Here is a 15705-nt window from a genome sequence, read left to right as displayed (position 1 = left end):
CATCCGCGCTTGGCCCGTTGGGACTTGCCGTCTTCCGGGTCCAGGTTGAGCGATTCCGCCGCCGCTCGCCGCCGGAAAGGAACTACGACTCCCGGCAGGCCCCGCGCCCGCGCCGCCGCGGAAGCTCCGGAGTGGGAGTGTGCCGGGCGGGCCGCGGGGCTGGGCGAGGGGCCCACGGGCCGGGACCCCGCCGGCCTGCAGCAGCCCGGCGAGCCCAGCGGCTCCGGGGGCCGCCATGGAGCGCCGGTGCTACGGCTGCGCTGTCAGGTTCACCCTCTTCAAGAAGGAGGTGAGTGGGGCCCCCCGCGGGGGGAGGCCGCGGAGCCCCAGGGCGCAGGCCGGCCAGGACCAGCAGAGCCCGGTGGGAGAGCTCAGAGGTCAGTGAGACGACGGGGACGGAGTCGGGGGTGGAAGCCACCGTGCTCGCCGCCCGGCACGCGGGGAGGCCCTCGCGCGGGCCCGAGGGGCGGGCTTTCCCTGGCTCTCTTCTGCACCGCAGGCCGGGGCCCTGAGGACAGCAGAAAGCCTGCCCATGCTGCAGGAGGTTAACGTGCACCCTAGGGGCCCAGTCCTCTTCCTCCTCCTCCCAGCAGCTACTCAACTTCAGTGTCTTCTCTGAGAGGCGCCTGCAGGGGCAGGTGAGATCCTTCCTGCTTCACGTTTCTTGTAGTATGGCTGTAAGAATTGTGGCAGGGCCTTCTGCTCCGGCTGCCTGAGCTTCAGTGCAGTGGTGCCTCGGGCTGGCAACACCCAACAGAAAGTCTGCAAGCAGTGCCATGAGGTCCTGACCAGGTGAGAGAGTCCAGCACAGGCAACGGTTTAGCCATGGCAGTGGCCATAATAGCTACCGCCTTGCAGGCTTGGGGAAAGGAGGGGTACTAGCTGGCGGGGTAGCAAGACTCTGTGTGTGTGTGTGTGTGTGTGTAAATCTTAACTCACTCAGATCTTGTACTCCTAAACTATAGTAGGATTTCTGACACCACATTTCTTCTCTATAGAGGGTCTTCTACCAATGCTTCCAAGTGGTCCCCCCCTCAGAACTATAAAAAGTAAGTACTGAAGAAGAAAAGACAAATAGAAATGGGAAACAGACGAGGGTGCCAAGGTGGGCGTCTCCTCCCTCTCTAGATCCAGAAGTATACCCACTCCCAGACGCCCAACCACCTCTTGGGCTCTGAAACAGCTTACCACCCACATGGGCAGCAGACACCGAAAACTGTCTAGAATTATTTGAATGAGGGACCGGGAGTTAGCGCCTTTTGTCCTCCCTTCTACCTTAAGAACCCCTGCTCCCCATCTTATATCCTGCCAGGCGTGTGGCAGCCTTGGAAATCAAGCAGAAGTCTAGGACTTCCTGGAGCCCAGGACTGACCCAGGAAGACAGAGTCATTGCAGAGCGCCTCGCACGGCTCCACCAGGAGAACAAGCCCAGTGAGTGGGAAATGGGCCGTCAAGCGGGGTGACCTCAGACATTGTCTGGGGTTCCTGGGACTGAGACTCCTTAACCCTGACAAGCGTCTCCCTCGTCCTCACCCCACACCAATGATAGAGGCAGTGCCCTCACAGGCAGAGATAGAAGCACGGCTGGCTGCACTGAAGAATGAGCTTCAGGGATCCACCCCTTCTATCCAGGAGATAGAGACTCGGCTTGCTGCGCTGCAGGGCAGACTTCCACCATCTCAGGCCCCCAAGCCGGTGAGTGCTGCAGCCTAAGCCTTCCGCCACGGCCAGGCCAGCCACAGGACCCCCCCTCCCAGTGCCGTTGGGACTTCCAGATCCACTCAGTTGTATGAGCCGTGAACTCATCCCTTTCCCCGGGCTTTGAGAACTCCTCAGCATCCAACCCTGACCGAGGCTGCCCTGGACTTTGGTTGTGGCCTTTCCCACACCCCTACTTCCCACTGAGGCAGCCTCCTCTCGACAGACACACTGGACACCAGACACCAGGACTATGGCCGAGCAGACACAGGGTCTGCTAACAGAGCTGGCAGCCGAGGTGGCTATCGATGAGAGCTTGGAACAGGGACACCCAGGTGACCTCTGCACTTCACTCCTCAGGGGTTGTGCCCTGCCCCTCTCTCCTGTCTCCTCTATTTAATGGCCCCATTAAACAGGTACCTTTTACTTACTCCAGAGAGAACTAGTGTAGGCCTGGCAGTTCCATTTTTTGGCTGAAGGCTTCAGAGCATTGGTTTTCAACCAGAGCCAGTTCTTACTCTGGAGCACTTTTAGAAAAGTATAGAGTTCTTAGTTGTCGCAAATTAGGGGTTGCTTCTGGCACTCTGGGTTCAAACCAGGGACCGTGCTGAATTGTGCGGTTAAGAGATGTCTGGGGTGGGATGTTGGAATGCCTCTGCCTCCCTGACTTCATTGCTCTTACCAGCTGCCTCCCTCCAGAATGACCTCGACCAGGGTGCTGCTGGGAACCTGGGTACTAATTCCCAAGGGCAGGCCAGCCAGTCCCTGGAGGAAGAGAAGAGCAGGCTGCTGGCCCAGGCCGCGGTGGAGCTACAGGAGGAGGACACCAGGCAGGAGCGCATCCTGGCCCTGGCCAAGCGGCTGGCTGTGCTGCGGGGACAGGACCCTGACAAAGGTAAAAGGAGGGCCCAGCTACTCCCTGGTGTCTGATGCCCAGGCCACAATCCTTGCCAGGGCGGAGGCAGGCCCTGGGAGTCCCCATGTCCAGCCTTCCCAGAGCTGTGAGCCATGACCATGACCGAGCAGGGGGTGCTACTCTGTACTCGTCAGGGTTGCTTCAGGGATGGTGTGGCCCTGGCCTGCAGGGGCGGGGCAGGGAGGAACCAGGTCTGGTAAGAGTGGGTCCTGAGACTTCTCAGCTCTGACAAGCACTCTTGGGAAATCGGCCAGTTCTGGAGACAGCCATTGGGTTAAGTCACTCACCCTCACTCCTCTTATTCCCTTCTCCCCTATTCAAGTGACCCTGCAGGACTGTCACCTCCCAAACAGTGATGAGGAAGAGGATGAGGAGACTGCTATCCAGAGAGTCATGAAGCAGGTGGGCCTGGCTTAGGCACCATTCATGCTTTGTCCTGACCCTGACTCACTGCTGGCCCCCTCTGCCTGGCTTCCAGTCTGGGGCTAGATGGACAGTGATTGTGTAGCTCCTGTTCTAGCTGGGACCCTACTGTTCCTTGATCGCTTGAGATGGGGAGTAAGCAGCTGCAGGCAAGAGGTAAACCAGAAGGCAGGGAGCAGGTTCACACTTAATCCTAGCTACTCAAGAGGCTGAGGTCTGAGGGTTGTGGCCTAAAGACAGCCCATGCAGGAAAGTACGTGAGACTCATGTCCAACTAACCACCCGAAAAGCCGGAAGTGGAGCTGTGCTCAAAGTGGTAGAGCACTAGCCTTAAGCAGAAAAGCTCAGGAATAGCACCCAGTTTCTGAATTCAAGCCACATGGCAAGAAAGAAAACAAAAGGAAAGAGAGAGAGAGAAAGAACGAGAAAGAAAAAGATAAAGGAGGAACTGAGAGACTGAAGCCAGAGCACAGATACCCTGGGACAGGGAGCTTGGCCTGACCCTGAGTGGTAAGCGCTGTCTCACCTGTCCATAGCTCTCTGAAGAAGCTGCCCTGGATGAGGCAAGTGGCTGTAGCATCCCTGAGGAGCGTGCTCCCTGCTCCCAGCCCAGACACTTCTTGGCAAAGTCTGAGGTGAGAAAAACCCCAGACACATACTCCAGGCTTCCCACTGCCTGGCTCACTGCCTGGCTCACTGCCTGGCTGGCCGCTCCCACGAGCACTTATCTCCCCACTTCCCCATGCTCCTGAAGGCCCAGGCTGTGGCTCCCAGGCCTGAGTGTGAAGAAGAGGAACTGCCCTGGTGCTGCATCTGCAATGAGGATGCCACGCTGCGCTGCTCTGGCTGCGATGGAGACCTCTACTGTGCCCGATGCTTCCGGTACGTTCGTGTTCTGGGAGGGCACAAGGTCTGCCTGTGTGATCCTTTTTTTTTTCTTTTGGTCAGTCATGGGATTAAACTCGGCCTGGGAGCTGCCCCTGAGTGGCTAGCACTCGACCACTTGAGCCTCAGCGCCACTTGCAGCTTTTTCTGTGTACTTGGTACTGAAGAATCAAAGCCAGGGCTTCATGCATGCTAGACCAGCACTATACCACCAGGCCACGTTCCTGGCACCTGCCTGTGATTCTTGACCTGCATCCCTTTGCTCCACAGGGAGGGCCATGATACTTCTGAACTTAAAGAACACCAGATATCAGCCTACCACCCACCACGAAACAGCCACAAGAACTGAGGAAACCCTGGCCCTCCAGGGAAGGCAGGGATACAGGCAGCCTACACGGCCAGGCTCCTACCTCTGGGGCCAATCTCAGCATCCAGGAACAGAGGACCCAGGCACTGCTGGTCGCAGACACACCACTGCCTGAGGCTCAGTGTCCCACTGGGGGGATGCCTGGAGAAGTCAGAGGGAAGGAGAAGCAGCGGCCCTTCTCCAAGCAGCCCAGAAAGAAAGTGAGACACACAATGGGGACGCTTTCTGCACGTGGCACTGGAGTCTGAACTCAGGATCGTATGCTTGCTAATCAGGTGCTCTACCACTTGAGCCATGTCCTCAGCCCAGACCAAAAAGAATCAGAGTAGGAGCCGGGAGCCCTACCCTGGCATGTAATGGATCTAATAAAGTCTGTTGATTCACATCTCGTATCTTTTCCCCTGGTAGTGTTGGGATTTGAGCCCGGGACCTCACAGGTACTAAGCACGTATTCTACACTGAGGCCCACCCTGAGATCCCCAGCATCCCTTATCTCTAGAACTCACTGGTCCCTGTGCAGTAGTAAAGGCAAAGTGGAGGAGGCTATAAGCACAGTCCCATGGAGTAAGAAAAGAGACTGAGCCACCCGGTAGTGTCTCCCAGCAGGTACTGTCCCACCTATCCCAGTGGCCTCATGCAAAATACATGTGAATATTCATGAATTTTTCTGCCGATGCCCAAACCTCAATACTTCCAATCTCAGCCTCTCAAGTAGCTAGAATTATAGGCATGAGCCACCAGCAGCCACTAATCTTTGGATGCTTAAGACTTATTTGAATGGATGGGTGGATGACTGGGTAAGCTGATGGGTAGGTGGGTGGGTGGATGGATGGATGGATAGATGGAGTGGGGTGTGTGGGTACAGCCTAGTGATTTACATATTAATCTTCCAGGGTATCACGTTCCCCTGTCCCTTCAACACAGACATGCACCACACTCCATTTATCTGGGGTTCCTAAAAGTTTTATCTACTAGTTACCCAGGTAGGCACTGGGCAATAAGCAATGGTTCTCAGAAGCACAGCCAGTGGAATCTGGCTGTGAGAACACATTCTAGGCGTTTACGATTGTCCCTCCTCATCCTCCATGTTCTGTCCATGTCCTGTACAGCTCTTTCCCTCTCGGATGATACCTTGTCAGGGAGGCATGGCCGTACTCAGGTTGCTGAAGTCTCTCCAGGCTACTTCTGAGGCCTGCTGAGTCTGCGGAGTTTCTTGAGTTGACTGAGCAGCTCAGAGATAAAAGACTGAGAGAGAAATGAAAGAGAGGTGAAGGATCCATGCCCATTCATCACACCACTGTCTCCCTTTCCCCCCAGCCATCCCTAAATGCCTCCACAGTCCCACCTCAGAGCCAGGGAGGAGAAAGCTTCAGGGCCAATCTTTCCTTTCATTATTTTTTAAAGTACTAGGGTTTGAATGCAGGGCCTTGCACTTGCAAAGCAGCTGTTCTACCCCATGAGCCAAATCTCCACTTCCAGCTTTTTACTGGTTAACTGGAAATGAGACATACAGACTGTCCTCCCTAGGCTGGCTTCAAAGTTTGATCTTCATGTCTCAGTCTCTGGAGTAACTGGGGTTACAGCATAAGCCATCAGATCTCAGCTTGGGTTGGGGTCTCATTCTATGCCCAGACCAGCTTGGACTATAATCCACCTGTTCGAGCTTCCCTTCATCACCAGGATAAGAAGTGCACAATTGTGGGGCCGGGAGTTTGGCCCAGTGGTAGAGTGCTTGCCTAGCATGCACAAAGACCGGGGTTCAATTCCTTGGTACCACATACTTAGAAAAAGCCGGAAGTGGTGCTGAGGCTCCAGTGGTAGAGCTCTAGCCTTGAGAAAGTCCAAGGACGGTGCTCAGGCCCTGAGCTCAAGCCCAGGACTGGCAAAAAAAAAAGTGCATAATTTTGGTCCAGCCTTTGCATTTCCTCACTGCTATGATGACAGGCATGCACCACCATGGCCAGCCATTTCTTTCTTTCTTTTTTTTTTTCCCCTCCACTTCTGGGGCTTAGACTCAGGGCCTGAGCACTGTCCTTAGGCTTTCTCAAAGCTCGCACTCTACCTCTTGAGCCACAGCACCACTTCGGGCTTTTTACTGTGTATGTGGTACTCAGGAATAGAACCTCGGTATTCGTGCATGCTAGGCAAGCACTCTACTACCAGGCAGAACTCCCGGCCATTTCTTCAGATGGAGTCTTGTGAACATTTTATTCCCCAGGCTGGCCTCAAAGCATGACTCGAGGATCTCTGCCACCCTATGCCAACCTAACCCTTCCTTTCAAATATTCCTCTTCACCAGTAACCTCCTCCCCAGGGCTCCTCTTACCCCAGCCCAGCAGAACATTCCTTACCTCTGTGGGGCGAGGGCAGTTTTGAAGAATGGCCTGGGTAGGAGAGAACAGAGAGTGGGTTCCCCAAGCCACAAAACTTTCCCACAAGCCCCCCCGAGTCACCCAAGGAATTCTTCCCTCTAAATCATTCTCCCCTTACCACCCAAGGAGGCCGACCCCAGGCTCTTGAATTTCCCTTGGTCTGAGCCCAGCTTCCAGTGGCCAAGGCCTGGCGCCAGCCTTCCAACCTACCTCCAACTGAGTCTTCTGATCCTCTGTGGAGAGTTCCATGAGCGCCTCCAGGTCAATCTCAGGCTGGGAAGGGGATGGTTGGTCCTACACAGGAGTAAATGTGGCACTCAGACAGAACTTCCCAGCTGGTGCTGGAGCCCAGATATGTCAAGGGCTCATCCATCCCGAGCTCATCTTCCTCCATGCTCCGCCCTCACCTCTTATCAGAACATCTATATGTTCTACCTGCTGAAAGGGTTGGAGGTTTTGGTGGTTGGTGGTGTTGTTGCCAGTCCTGGGGCTTGAACTCACGGCTAGGAGCTGTCCCTGGGCTCCTTTAGCTCAAGGCTAGTACTCTATCACTTGAGCCACAGTGCTACTTCCAAGTTAATTAATTGGGGATAAGAGCCTTGACTTTCCATGTGTGTAAAGCTATCTTTTAGGGGCCAGGAGTATGGCTGAGTGGTAGAGCGCTTGCCTAGCATGCATGAATTCCTGGGTTCAATTCCTCGGTACCACATACACAGAAAAAGCTAGAAGTGGTGCTGTGGCCCAAGTGGTAGGCCACTAGCAAAAAAAAAAAAAGAAAGAAAAAGCTCAAAGACAGTGCCTAGGCCCTGAGTTCACGCCCCACAGCCGATAAACAAACAAACAATCAAACAGGAATAAAGCACTGATTCATGGGACAACATGGATTAATCTGGAAAATAAATCAGTGAGGGAAACTGCTTACAAAAAAAAGGTATATATTTCAATGAGTCCATGTGTATGAGAAGACATCAGAATATGTAAATCTATGGAGACTGAAAGTAGATAACAGATGTCCAGGGCTGGGAATGGTGATTGGGCAGGGGGAGGGGGGTCAGCAGAATGAGATGACTACTTGTCCATGGGATAATATTTTTTGGAGGGACATAAAATTGTCTCCAGGGCCTGGAGTTTGATCTAGTGGTGGAGTGTTTGCCTAGCATGCATGAAGACCTGGGTTCAATTCCTCAGTACCACATACACAGAAAAAGCTGGAAGTGGTGCTGTGGCTCAAGTGGTAGAGCTCTAGCCTTGAGAAAGCCCAAGGACAGTGCCCAGGCCCTGAGTTTAAGCCCTAGGACTGACAAAAGTAAAACTGTCTCCAATTAGACTGTAGGCATATCTTCACAAGCCTAGAAGATATTAAAAAACAATGACTTATGTAGTTTAAATGGTTGAAGTGTATAGTACGTGAATCATAGTTCAATAAAGTTGTTTTAACAGCCAGGCATAGTTATGTTCACCTGAGATCTCAGTGGTTGAGAGGCAGAAAATAAGGAGGATCAAGAAGAGTTCAAGGTCAGCCTGGGAGAAAATATTCACAAAATACTTATGTGATAAAGTCTTTATGCAAAATGTACTAAGGTCTGGGCCGGGAGTTTGGCCTAGTGGTAGAGTGCTTGCCTAGCATGCACGAAGGCCCCAGTTCGATTCCTTAGTACCACATACATAGAAAAAAGCTGGAATTGGTGCTGAGGCTCAAGTGGTAGAGCTCTAGCCTTGAGAAAGTCCAAGGACAGTGCTCAAGCCCTGAGCTCAAGCCCAAGACTGGCAAAAAAAAAAAAAAAAGTACTAAGGTCTCTTTAACTTATTTATTTTTGTCATTCATGGAGCTTGAACTCAGGGGCTAGGCCCTGTCTCTGAGGGCTTTTTGTTCAAGGCTAACACTCTACCACGTTGAGCCACAGCTCCACTTCTGGCTTTTCTGTTAGTTAATTGGGCATAAAAGTGTCATGGATTTTTCTACCTGGGCTGGCTTTGAACTGTGATCCTCAGATCTTAGCCTCCTGAGAGGCGAGGACTTCAGGTGTGTGTCACCAGCACCCAGATACCATCTATTTTTTACACAAAGTCACTATGAAACCCATGGCGGCCTCAAACTCCCAATATGCCTCAGCTTCCTCAGTGCTGGGATTTCAGATATGCCAACCACACTTGACTCAAAAATTCAATAAAAGGGGGGCTGGGAGTGTAGCCCAGTGGTAGAGTGCTTGCCTAGCACGCATAAAGCCCTGGGTTCAATTCTTCAGAGCCACCTGCTCAAAAAGCCAGAAGTGGTGGTGCTGTGGCTCAAGTGGCAAAACGCTAGCCAAGGACAGTGCCCAGTCCCTGAGTTCAAGCCCTAGGGCTGGCAAAAAAAAAAAAAAAAAAAAAACACCTCAATAAAAGGACAAACCAGCTGGTCACAGCTGCCTCATGTCTACAATCTCAGCTACTCAAGAGGATGAAAACCGAGAACGGTGGTTCAAAGCCACCCCAGGCAGGAAGGTCTGTGAAATGCCTATTTTTCAATTAAGCAACAAAAATCCAGGAGTAGAGCTGTGTTTCAAATGGTAGAATGCCATCCTTACATGAAAAAAAATTCAGGGACGGTCCGTGAATTCAAGCCCCTATACCAACACATACACACATACACACAAAAGACAACCAGCTGAGCTGTAACTGGGCTGAGGTGTAGTTCCCCAGAGTTCTTTTTTTTTTTTTTTTTTTTTGCCAGTCCTGGGCTTGAGCTCAGGGCCTGAGCACTGTCCTTGGACTTTCTCAAGGCTAGAGCTCTACCACTTGAGCCTCAGCACCACTTCTGGCTTTTTTCTATGTATGTGGTACCAAGGAATTGAACCCGGGTCTTCATGCATGCTAGGCAAGCACTTTAACCACTAGGCAAAACTCCCGGCCCCCCAGAGTTCTTATACGTTCATAAAGTACAAACAAGATCCTAAGTTCAGCTGTCAATACCACAGAGGAAAAAAGAAACACTGCCAAGAAGCATGAACCCTCCATCTAGGAGAAACATCAATCGATAAAAGTAAACCCGGAGATGACAGAATTGGGGGATAAGGAAAACAGGTATATCGGAGTAAGAGGAATAGAAGACGAGGGTAGAGCGGAGGCTGTGATTCCAGCCTTCAGGAAGGTGAGGTAGGAGGACCATGACTTTAAAGCCATCCTGGGCTCCTTTGTTTTCTTGTTTTGTTTGTTTGTTTGTTTGTTTTTGCCAGTCGTGAGCTTGAGCTCAGGGCCTGAGCACTGTCCTTGGACTTTCTCAAGGCTAGAGCTCTACCACTTGAGCCTCAGCACCACTTCCGGCTTTTTTCTATGTATGTGGTACCGAGGAATTGAACCCGGGTCTTCATGCATGCTAGGCAAGCACTTAACCACTAGGCCAAACTCCCAGCCCTCCTGGGCTCCTTTGTAAAACCTCAATAGAAGAAAGAGAAGGAGGAGAAAGAAGAGGAGGAGGACAAGAAGGAGGAAGAGAAGAAAGAAAGGAGAAAGAAGGAGGAGGAGGAGGAGGAGCAGGAGGGAAGAGAATGGGAAGGGAGGGCCAGAAGCTGAGTGCCATGCCAGTAGCTCACACCTGTATCCTAGCTCCTCAGGAAGCTGAGATCTGAGGGTGGTGATTTGAAGCCAGTCTTGGCAGGAAAGTCTATGAGATATTTTTCCCGCCAGTCGTGGGGCTAAAACTCAGGACCTGGGCACTGTCTCTGAGCCGTTTTGTGTTCAAGGCTAGTGCTGTACCAACACAATCCACAGCTCAACTTCGAGCTTTTTTCTAAGTCCTTTATTGGAGATAAGAGTCTCCCAGACTTTCCTGCCTGGGTTGTCTTTGAGCCGCTCTCCTTAGATCTCAACCTCCTCAGTAGTTAGCATAACAGGTGTAAACCACCGGTGCCCCGCTCTATGAGATTCTTATCTCCATTATCTCCAATTAACCACAGAAAAAGCTGGAAATGGCATCAAGGCTCAAGGGGTAGAGTGCTAGCCTTGAGCAAAAGGGAGAGCCCAAGCCCAGTGTTCAAGTACCAGGATGGTGGGGGGGGGGGGAGAAGGACAGTCAAAAGAATAATAATAGGAATGAAGTATAAAGATTAGAAGTTTGCTTCTAAAACGTAGGAGTCCTGCCTCCAAAATCATTATTGCCCCATCAATGTGGCTAAATATGATTGCCATTGCAGACTAATTTGGATAATAGAGGCTCACCTCATAGTCCCCATACTTTTCCCTCCAATTTTTCTGAGCTTCTTTGGTTCCTGTGAAGACCCCAATGCCGTGTGCCTCCCCAGGGGAGACAAAGCTTGGCCCTCCAATCAAGGAATGGTAAGTCTCACTGTGTTACAGCCTTGACCGCTACCCAAGATAACCAGCTATCTATGGATTCCCTGGCACTTCCTGCTGAGAAGAGTAGGGACTGGGAGAGACACTGCCACCTGGCACCTTTGGACAGCTGCCATGGCAACCACGGCCCGGACGGTTTCTTCCCGTCATTGCTGGGAGCGGTCCTCCCCCATGTGCTGTTCTCGGTGTTATGGGTTTATTATTATGCAGTTACCCCTCCTTCACCTCTTTGAAGCTTGGCAGGAGTTGCTCTCAGGTGTCTGAAATAGGAGGCTTTTCATGCACATGCTCAATAACCCTCGGAAATGGAAGCAGGGCTGGAAGGACGGTGGAGGTAGTCTGCAGGTCAGAGTAGACCGAGCTCAAGCAAGGAGGCCTATGGCCCGGGCTGCCAGTTCTGCCAGCTGTCTACCCTCCACAGAGAGCCTGGGATGCCGCAGGAGACACCCAGACCACACTGTCCCACCGTCAATCCAACATTCTTCCCCACCCCCAACCGCGGAATGGCTGACAGCCATTCCCCAAGAGAATCACAGGCTCACAGGACCTCAGGTGGTGCACGTCCAAACCCTAGCTCCTGGGGGGCGGGGGGTGAGACCCGGGTGATATTGGCAGTGAGGCGGCAGCATCTGTGGTGACAATTTAGTACAACACATCAGAAGCCCTTGAACATGTGGCTAGTGGGACTGGGGGCCCGAGGCTCCTACTTATATAATTTCCGTTCCTTTCATTGCTCCACATGGCTAAGTGCCACAGTACTAGACAAGGTTGCTCTAGACATGTCTGTAGGCTAAGCAGAAGACTAGATTAAGACATGGACAAGATATCAGGAACCCCACTGGCTGATTGAGTCTCAGGATGTTTCCAGGTTACAAGGACAATTGGAGACACAGTCAGCACCTTCTCCTGACCAGCAGGAAAAGGTATCTCCCCGCCCTGCCCCCCCACTCACCTGGAAGAGCTCCTGAACCTGGGTGTCTACCCACTGCTCCATCTCCAGCCAGCGCTGGAGCTGCCCCCGGTCGTACTTCACTGTCAGCCGGCTGGGTCTTCGGGACCTGGGCAACTTGGACGGATCCAAGTGGGTTTTGGAGTCCGAGTCTGAGGATGACGTCCTCCTCCTCTTCTCAGAAGCCCACTGCACCTTCTTGCCTGAGTTCTCCACGTCAGGGCTGGAAGCAGGGTTTGGAGACAGCATGGAAGGGTCGGCCAGAGTAAAGCGCAGGGGAAAATACCAGCGTGGGCCACAGCAGAGGTATGGGAGAACAGAACAGAGGGAGAGGCCAAGAGGAAGGGAGGGAGGAGGAAGGAGGGCCAAGGCTCCCTAGGAGGGGTGGGGGGTCAAAGATCAACAGGCAGGCCTTTGTGTGCTGCTGGGAATGCCAATGTCCTGGCTTGCCAGTGAGTGGCACTCCAGAGACGGGCCCCAGCAAGGCTGGGGCCCACAGGAACATAAGATATAGGCAAACAAAGATCAAGAGGCTGCCGTGCCTGAGAAGAGGCGGGAGGGGCCCCTGGGGGCCGAGGGGGTGGGTTCCCTTCTATCTTCCCCCGAGACCCCTCGGCATCCTCCATGGATCTATCATCAGGCAAAGCAGGTGCCTGGCTGGCAAGGTCTCTTCTTTGGAGAGTTCCGGTGCCCCATTTGTGTCTGGCTGAGATGTTGTGTGTCTGGCCTGTGTGTTCATCAAGGAGAAATTGGCAAGCCTGGTCTACCATGCCTGTTGTCCAGAACAAGTGCTTTGGAAGCCATTTTGTTCTTAAGTGACCCTACCCTATTCAGCTAGCTCGGATCCCGGAAGAATCCTGTCCACCTGACTCAGCCCAGATGTGGACACACTCACATTCTAATCAGAGGGCATTTGTGTTTATTTACTTTTTTTTTTTTTTCCCTACTCTTGGGACTTGAGCTCTGGGCCTGGGCACTGTCCCTAAGCTCTTCAGCTCAAGGCTACCGCCCTACCCCTTGAGCCACAACCCCACTTCTGGTTTTTCTGGTGATTAATTGGAGATAAGAGTATCACTGACTTTTTAGTGCCCAGGCTAGCTTTGAACCACAATCTCAGCCTCCTGAAGAGCTTGGATTACAGGCACAAGCCACTGTGTCTAGCTTTCATTTACTTATTTACAAGCACACACATACACAGTTTTCTTTTTCCCAGTCGTAGGGCTTGAACTCAGGGCCTAGGTGCTCTCCCTGAAGTCTTTAAGTCACAGCTCCACTTTGGGTTTCTGGGGGTTCATTGGAGATAAGAGTCTTTAGTGGGGCTGGGAGCCTAGCCTAGTGGTAGAGTGGTTGCCTAGCATGCACAAAGACCCAGGTTCAATTCCTCAGTACCACGTACATAGAAAAAAAACACAAGTGGTGCTATGGCTCAAGTGGTAGAGTGTTAGCCTTGAGAAAACCCAAGGAGAGTGCTCAGGCCCTCAGCCCAAGCCCAGGACTGGCAAAAAAAAAAAGGAGGGGGGGACTCTAGCCAGGGAACTAATGATTCATTCCTATAATCCTAGCTACTCAGGAGACTGAGTTTGGAGAACCATGGTTGGAGGTCAGCCCAGGCCAAAAAAAAAAAAAAAGTCAGCAAGACTTCAACTCCAATTAAACAACAAAATGTGACTATAGGCATGCCTCAAGTGATAGAGTAGCAGCCATACGGAAAGCTCCTAGCTCAGATCTGAGGGCCATGGTTCCTTCAAAGCCAGCCCAGGCAGGAAAGACCATTGATTCTTACCCCCAATCAAACACACACACACACACACACACACACACACACACTCACTCACACACACACACACACACACTCCCACACACTCCTGGCTCTGGAGGCTAGAAGTCCAAGATCTGGCACCCCACGGCTTGGGGGCCTCATATAACCCCAGCTCAACTTGGATAGTGGAAGAAGTGGGTGTTTCCCAAAGAGGCAGAGTGGCAGGAGTGCCTGCTTTATTCTCTAACAACCTGCTCTGGGGGTAACTAAGCCAGTCCTTCAAGAATTAATGCAGTCCTTGAGAAAGAAATTAATCCTTAGTAATGACCTAATCGCCTCTTAAAGGCCCCACCTCCAGACACAGCCAGGATGGCAGTCAACCTTCTACTTGGGTTTCAGAGGGGACCAGCCAAGCTCCAATAATGGCAGCAGGTGTCCCAACACATGATAGTTTTGGCAAGTTGAATCTGAGGCAAGAATGGAACTTGAAGCCAGAATCACAATTTGAAGAGCCTTAAAGCCTGCCTGCCCAGTACTTAGGAATAGGAGACATGGAGTTCAATTGCCAGGGCTCCAGTTCTAGCTCTGTCATTTAACTGCTGCTGTTCACCTAGGTCTGTTTACTTATTATGGGAATAACACAGTGCACACTTCCCCCACTTGACTTGCCGGTGATTACGTTGGGTAATTAAAGGGAAGTGCTTGGAAAGAGAAGGGTTTGGACTCTTCGGTGACTGGTTCATGCAGGTGTTTTGTTGTTTGTTTTTAATACTGTTTTGTTTTAGGTGCTGATTCTGGGGCTGGAACTCAGGGAGTTGCACTCTCCCTTGGTTTTTCTCTGTTCATGTTCTGTCACTTGAACCACACCTCTACTTCCAGCTTTTTGCTAGGTAACCGGAGATAAGATTTGTCTGCCCAAGCTGGCTTTGAACCATCCTTACCTCTCTTACCTCCCAGACTTCTGGTAGCGAGTGGTTTACAGCCAGTCACCGAGCTCAAGTAGGTGCTTGTAACATTACCACATCTCACACATTTCATTAAGACGCCTGCAGAGGAGAAGGAAGAAGGAATCAAATGTGCCCAAACTCTTTTTTTCCCCCAACATCTGCTTGCTTCATCCCGGACACCATCAGGGTCATGAGTATGCCAGAAACTGTGTAACATCCCAGAAATACCCACAGAAGGGAGACACACCCCAGCATGCATGTGTGGGGGGAATGCTGCCCCTCCTGAAGCAAAGTGACTTTGCTACAAGACCTCCTGACAAAAGGGGATGGGATAAGAAATGGAGAAGGATATTCCCACTGGGCCAGGAGTTACAGCATCGTGAAGAGGAGTAGAATCTTTCTGTTGGTGAGGAAGGAGGGTGTGGCATACAGGGAAGAATCCTGATGGGTATAGGACAGTCTTTTGAAGTTTCCAAGGCTTTAAGGAGTACATGGTTTTGTGCAGGGCATTAATTCAGCCACTCGAGTGGGCTGGAACCTCCATGCCACCAAGGATGGTGTGTTTGTCACTGGAGGAGGGAGTAGCAGCCAGCTCCTGAGCAAGGTGTCCCCGTGGTGTCAGAGTTGGGGAAGCTGAGTTCCAGAGAAGGAGCCTCTCTCCTGTGAGTGGTGAGACGCCATGCGTTAACAGGGGACCAGGGAGGGTCTCAAACCCATGGGAACCCTGGACGAAGGGAATCGCCTTCTTTCTCTCGGTCCTGGGGCTTGAACTCCGTTGCCGGAGGCCAGCCTGTTCTACCATTGTGCGTCGAGACTCCACTGCCGGCCTTGGCTTTGGAGCTGAGAGTCTCGAGGTCTTCCCTGCCGGGGCCGGCTTTGAACCCCGTCCTCAGACCTGGGCCTCTTGAGAGGGGGGCCGCGGCGGGCGGGCTGCGCGGGGCTCTCCGCCCCGCCAGGGCGGATCTCTGAGCCCAGCAGGTTCCAGGCAGCCACCCAGCTCCCGGCCTTCCGACCCTCGGCCGAGACACGAGAACGATGTCCCGAGGGTTGAAACGGG

The 15705-nt window shown here is 52.3% G+C and overlaps 2 protein-coding genes across 2 annotated transcripts; one reads left to right on the top strand and one right to left on the bottom strand.

Annotated features, from left to right (window-relative positions):
* Nucleotides 1-84: 84 nt before the first annotated feature.
* On the top strand, nt 85-4504 carry Zfyve19 (zinc finger FYVE-type containing 19). Its single transcript, XM_090318594.1, has 11 exons — nt 85-289; nt 671-792; nt 999-1049; nt 1313-1431; nt 1550-1695; nt 1925-2033; nt 2384-2593; nt 2937-3016; nt 3574-3672; nt 3792-3919; nt 4193-4504. The coding sequence occupies exons 1-11, from the start codon at nt 236-238 to the stop codon at nt 4269-4271; spliced, it is 1197 nt and encodes a 398-aa protein (XP_090174720.1). The 5' UTR covers nt 85-235; the 3' UTR covers nt 4272-4504.
* An 865-nt stretch (nt 4505-5369) lies between these two features.
* Nucleotides 5370-12389, bottom strand: Ppp1r14d (protein phosphatase 1 regulatory inhibitor subunit 14D). The gene is made up of 4 exons (XM_090357772.1): nt 11946-12389; nt 6872-6955; nt 6641-6673; nt 5370-5534 (listed from the first exon to the last, which is right to left on the bottom strand). The coding sequence occupies exons 1-4, from the start codon at nt 12189-12191 to the stop codon at nt 5469-5471; spliced, it is 429 nt and encodes a 142-aa protein (XP_090213898.1). The 5' UTR covers nt 12192-12389; the 3' UTR covers nt 5370-5468.
* Between the last annotated feature and the right edge of the window lie 3316 nt (nt 12390-15705).

The sequence above is a fragment of the Megascapheus bottae genome, chromosome 25 (assembly GCF_031878675.1).
Source record: "Megascapheus bottae isolate mThoBot1 chromosome 25, mThoBot2.hap1, whole genome shotgun sequence".
NCBI classification, from domain to species: domain Eukaryota; kingdom Metazoa; phylum Chordata; class Mammalia; order Rodentia; family Geomyidae; genus Megascapheus; species Megascapheus bottae.
The sequence above is the reverse complement of the archived record's forward strand: the minus strand, read 5'-3'. Positions and strand labels throughout refer to the sequence as shown.

Excerpts from the sequence above, each read along its gene's own strand:
- Zfyve19 (XM_090318594.1), top strand. The coding sequence starts at position 236 with ATGGAGCGCCGGTGCTACGGCTGCGCTGTCAGGTTCACCCTCTTCAAG. Across the intron at positions 290-670 it reads TCACCCTCTTCAAGAAGGAG|TATGGCTGTAAGAATTGTGG; the intron begins GTGAGTGGGGCC and ends CGTTTCTTGTAG. Across the intron at positions 2,594-2,936 it reads GGGACAGGACCCTGACAAAG|TGACCCTGCAGGACTGTCAC; the intron begins GTAAAAGGAGGG and ends CCCCTATTCAAG.
- Ppp1r14d (XM_090357772.1), bottom strand. The coding sequence starts at position 12,191 with ATGCTGTCTCCAAACCCTGCTTCCAGCCCTGACGTGGAGAACTCAGGC. Across the intron at positions 6,956-11,945 it reads AGGTTCAGGAGCTCTTCCAG|GACCAACCATCCCCTTCCCA; the intron begins GTGAGTGGGGGG and ends ACTCCTGTGTAG. Across the intron at positions 6,674-6,871 it reads ATCAGAAGACTCAGTTGGAG|GCCATTCTTCAAAACTGCCC; the intron begins GTAGGTTGGAAG and ends TCTCCTACCCAG.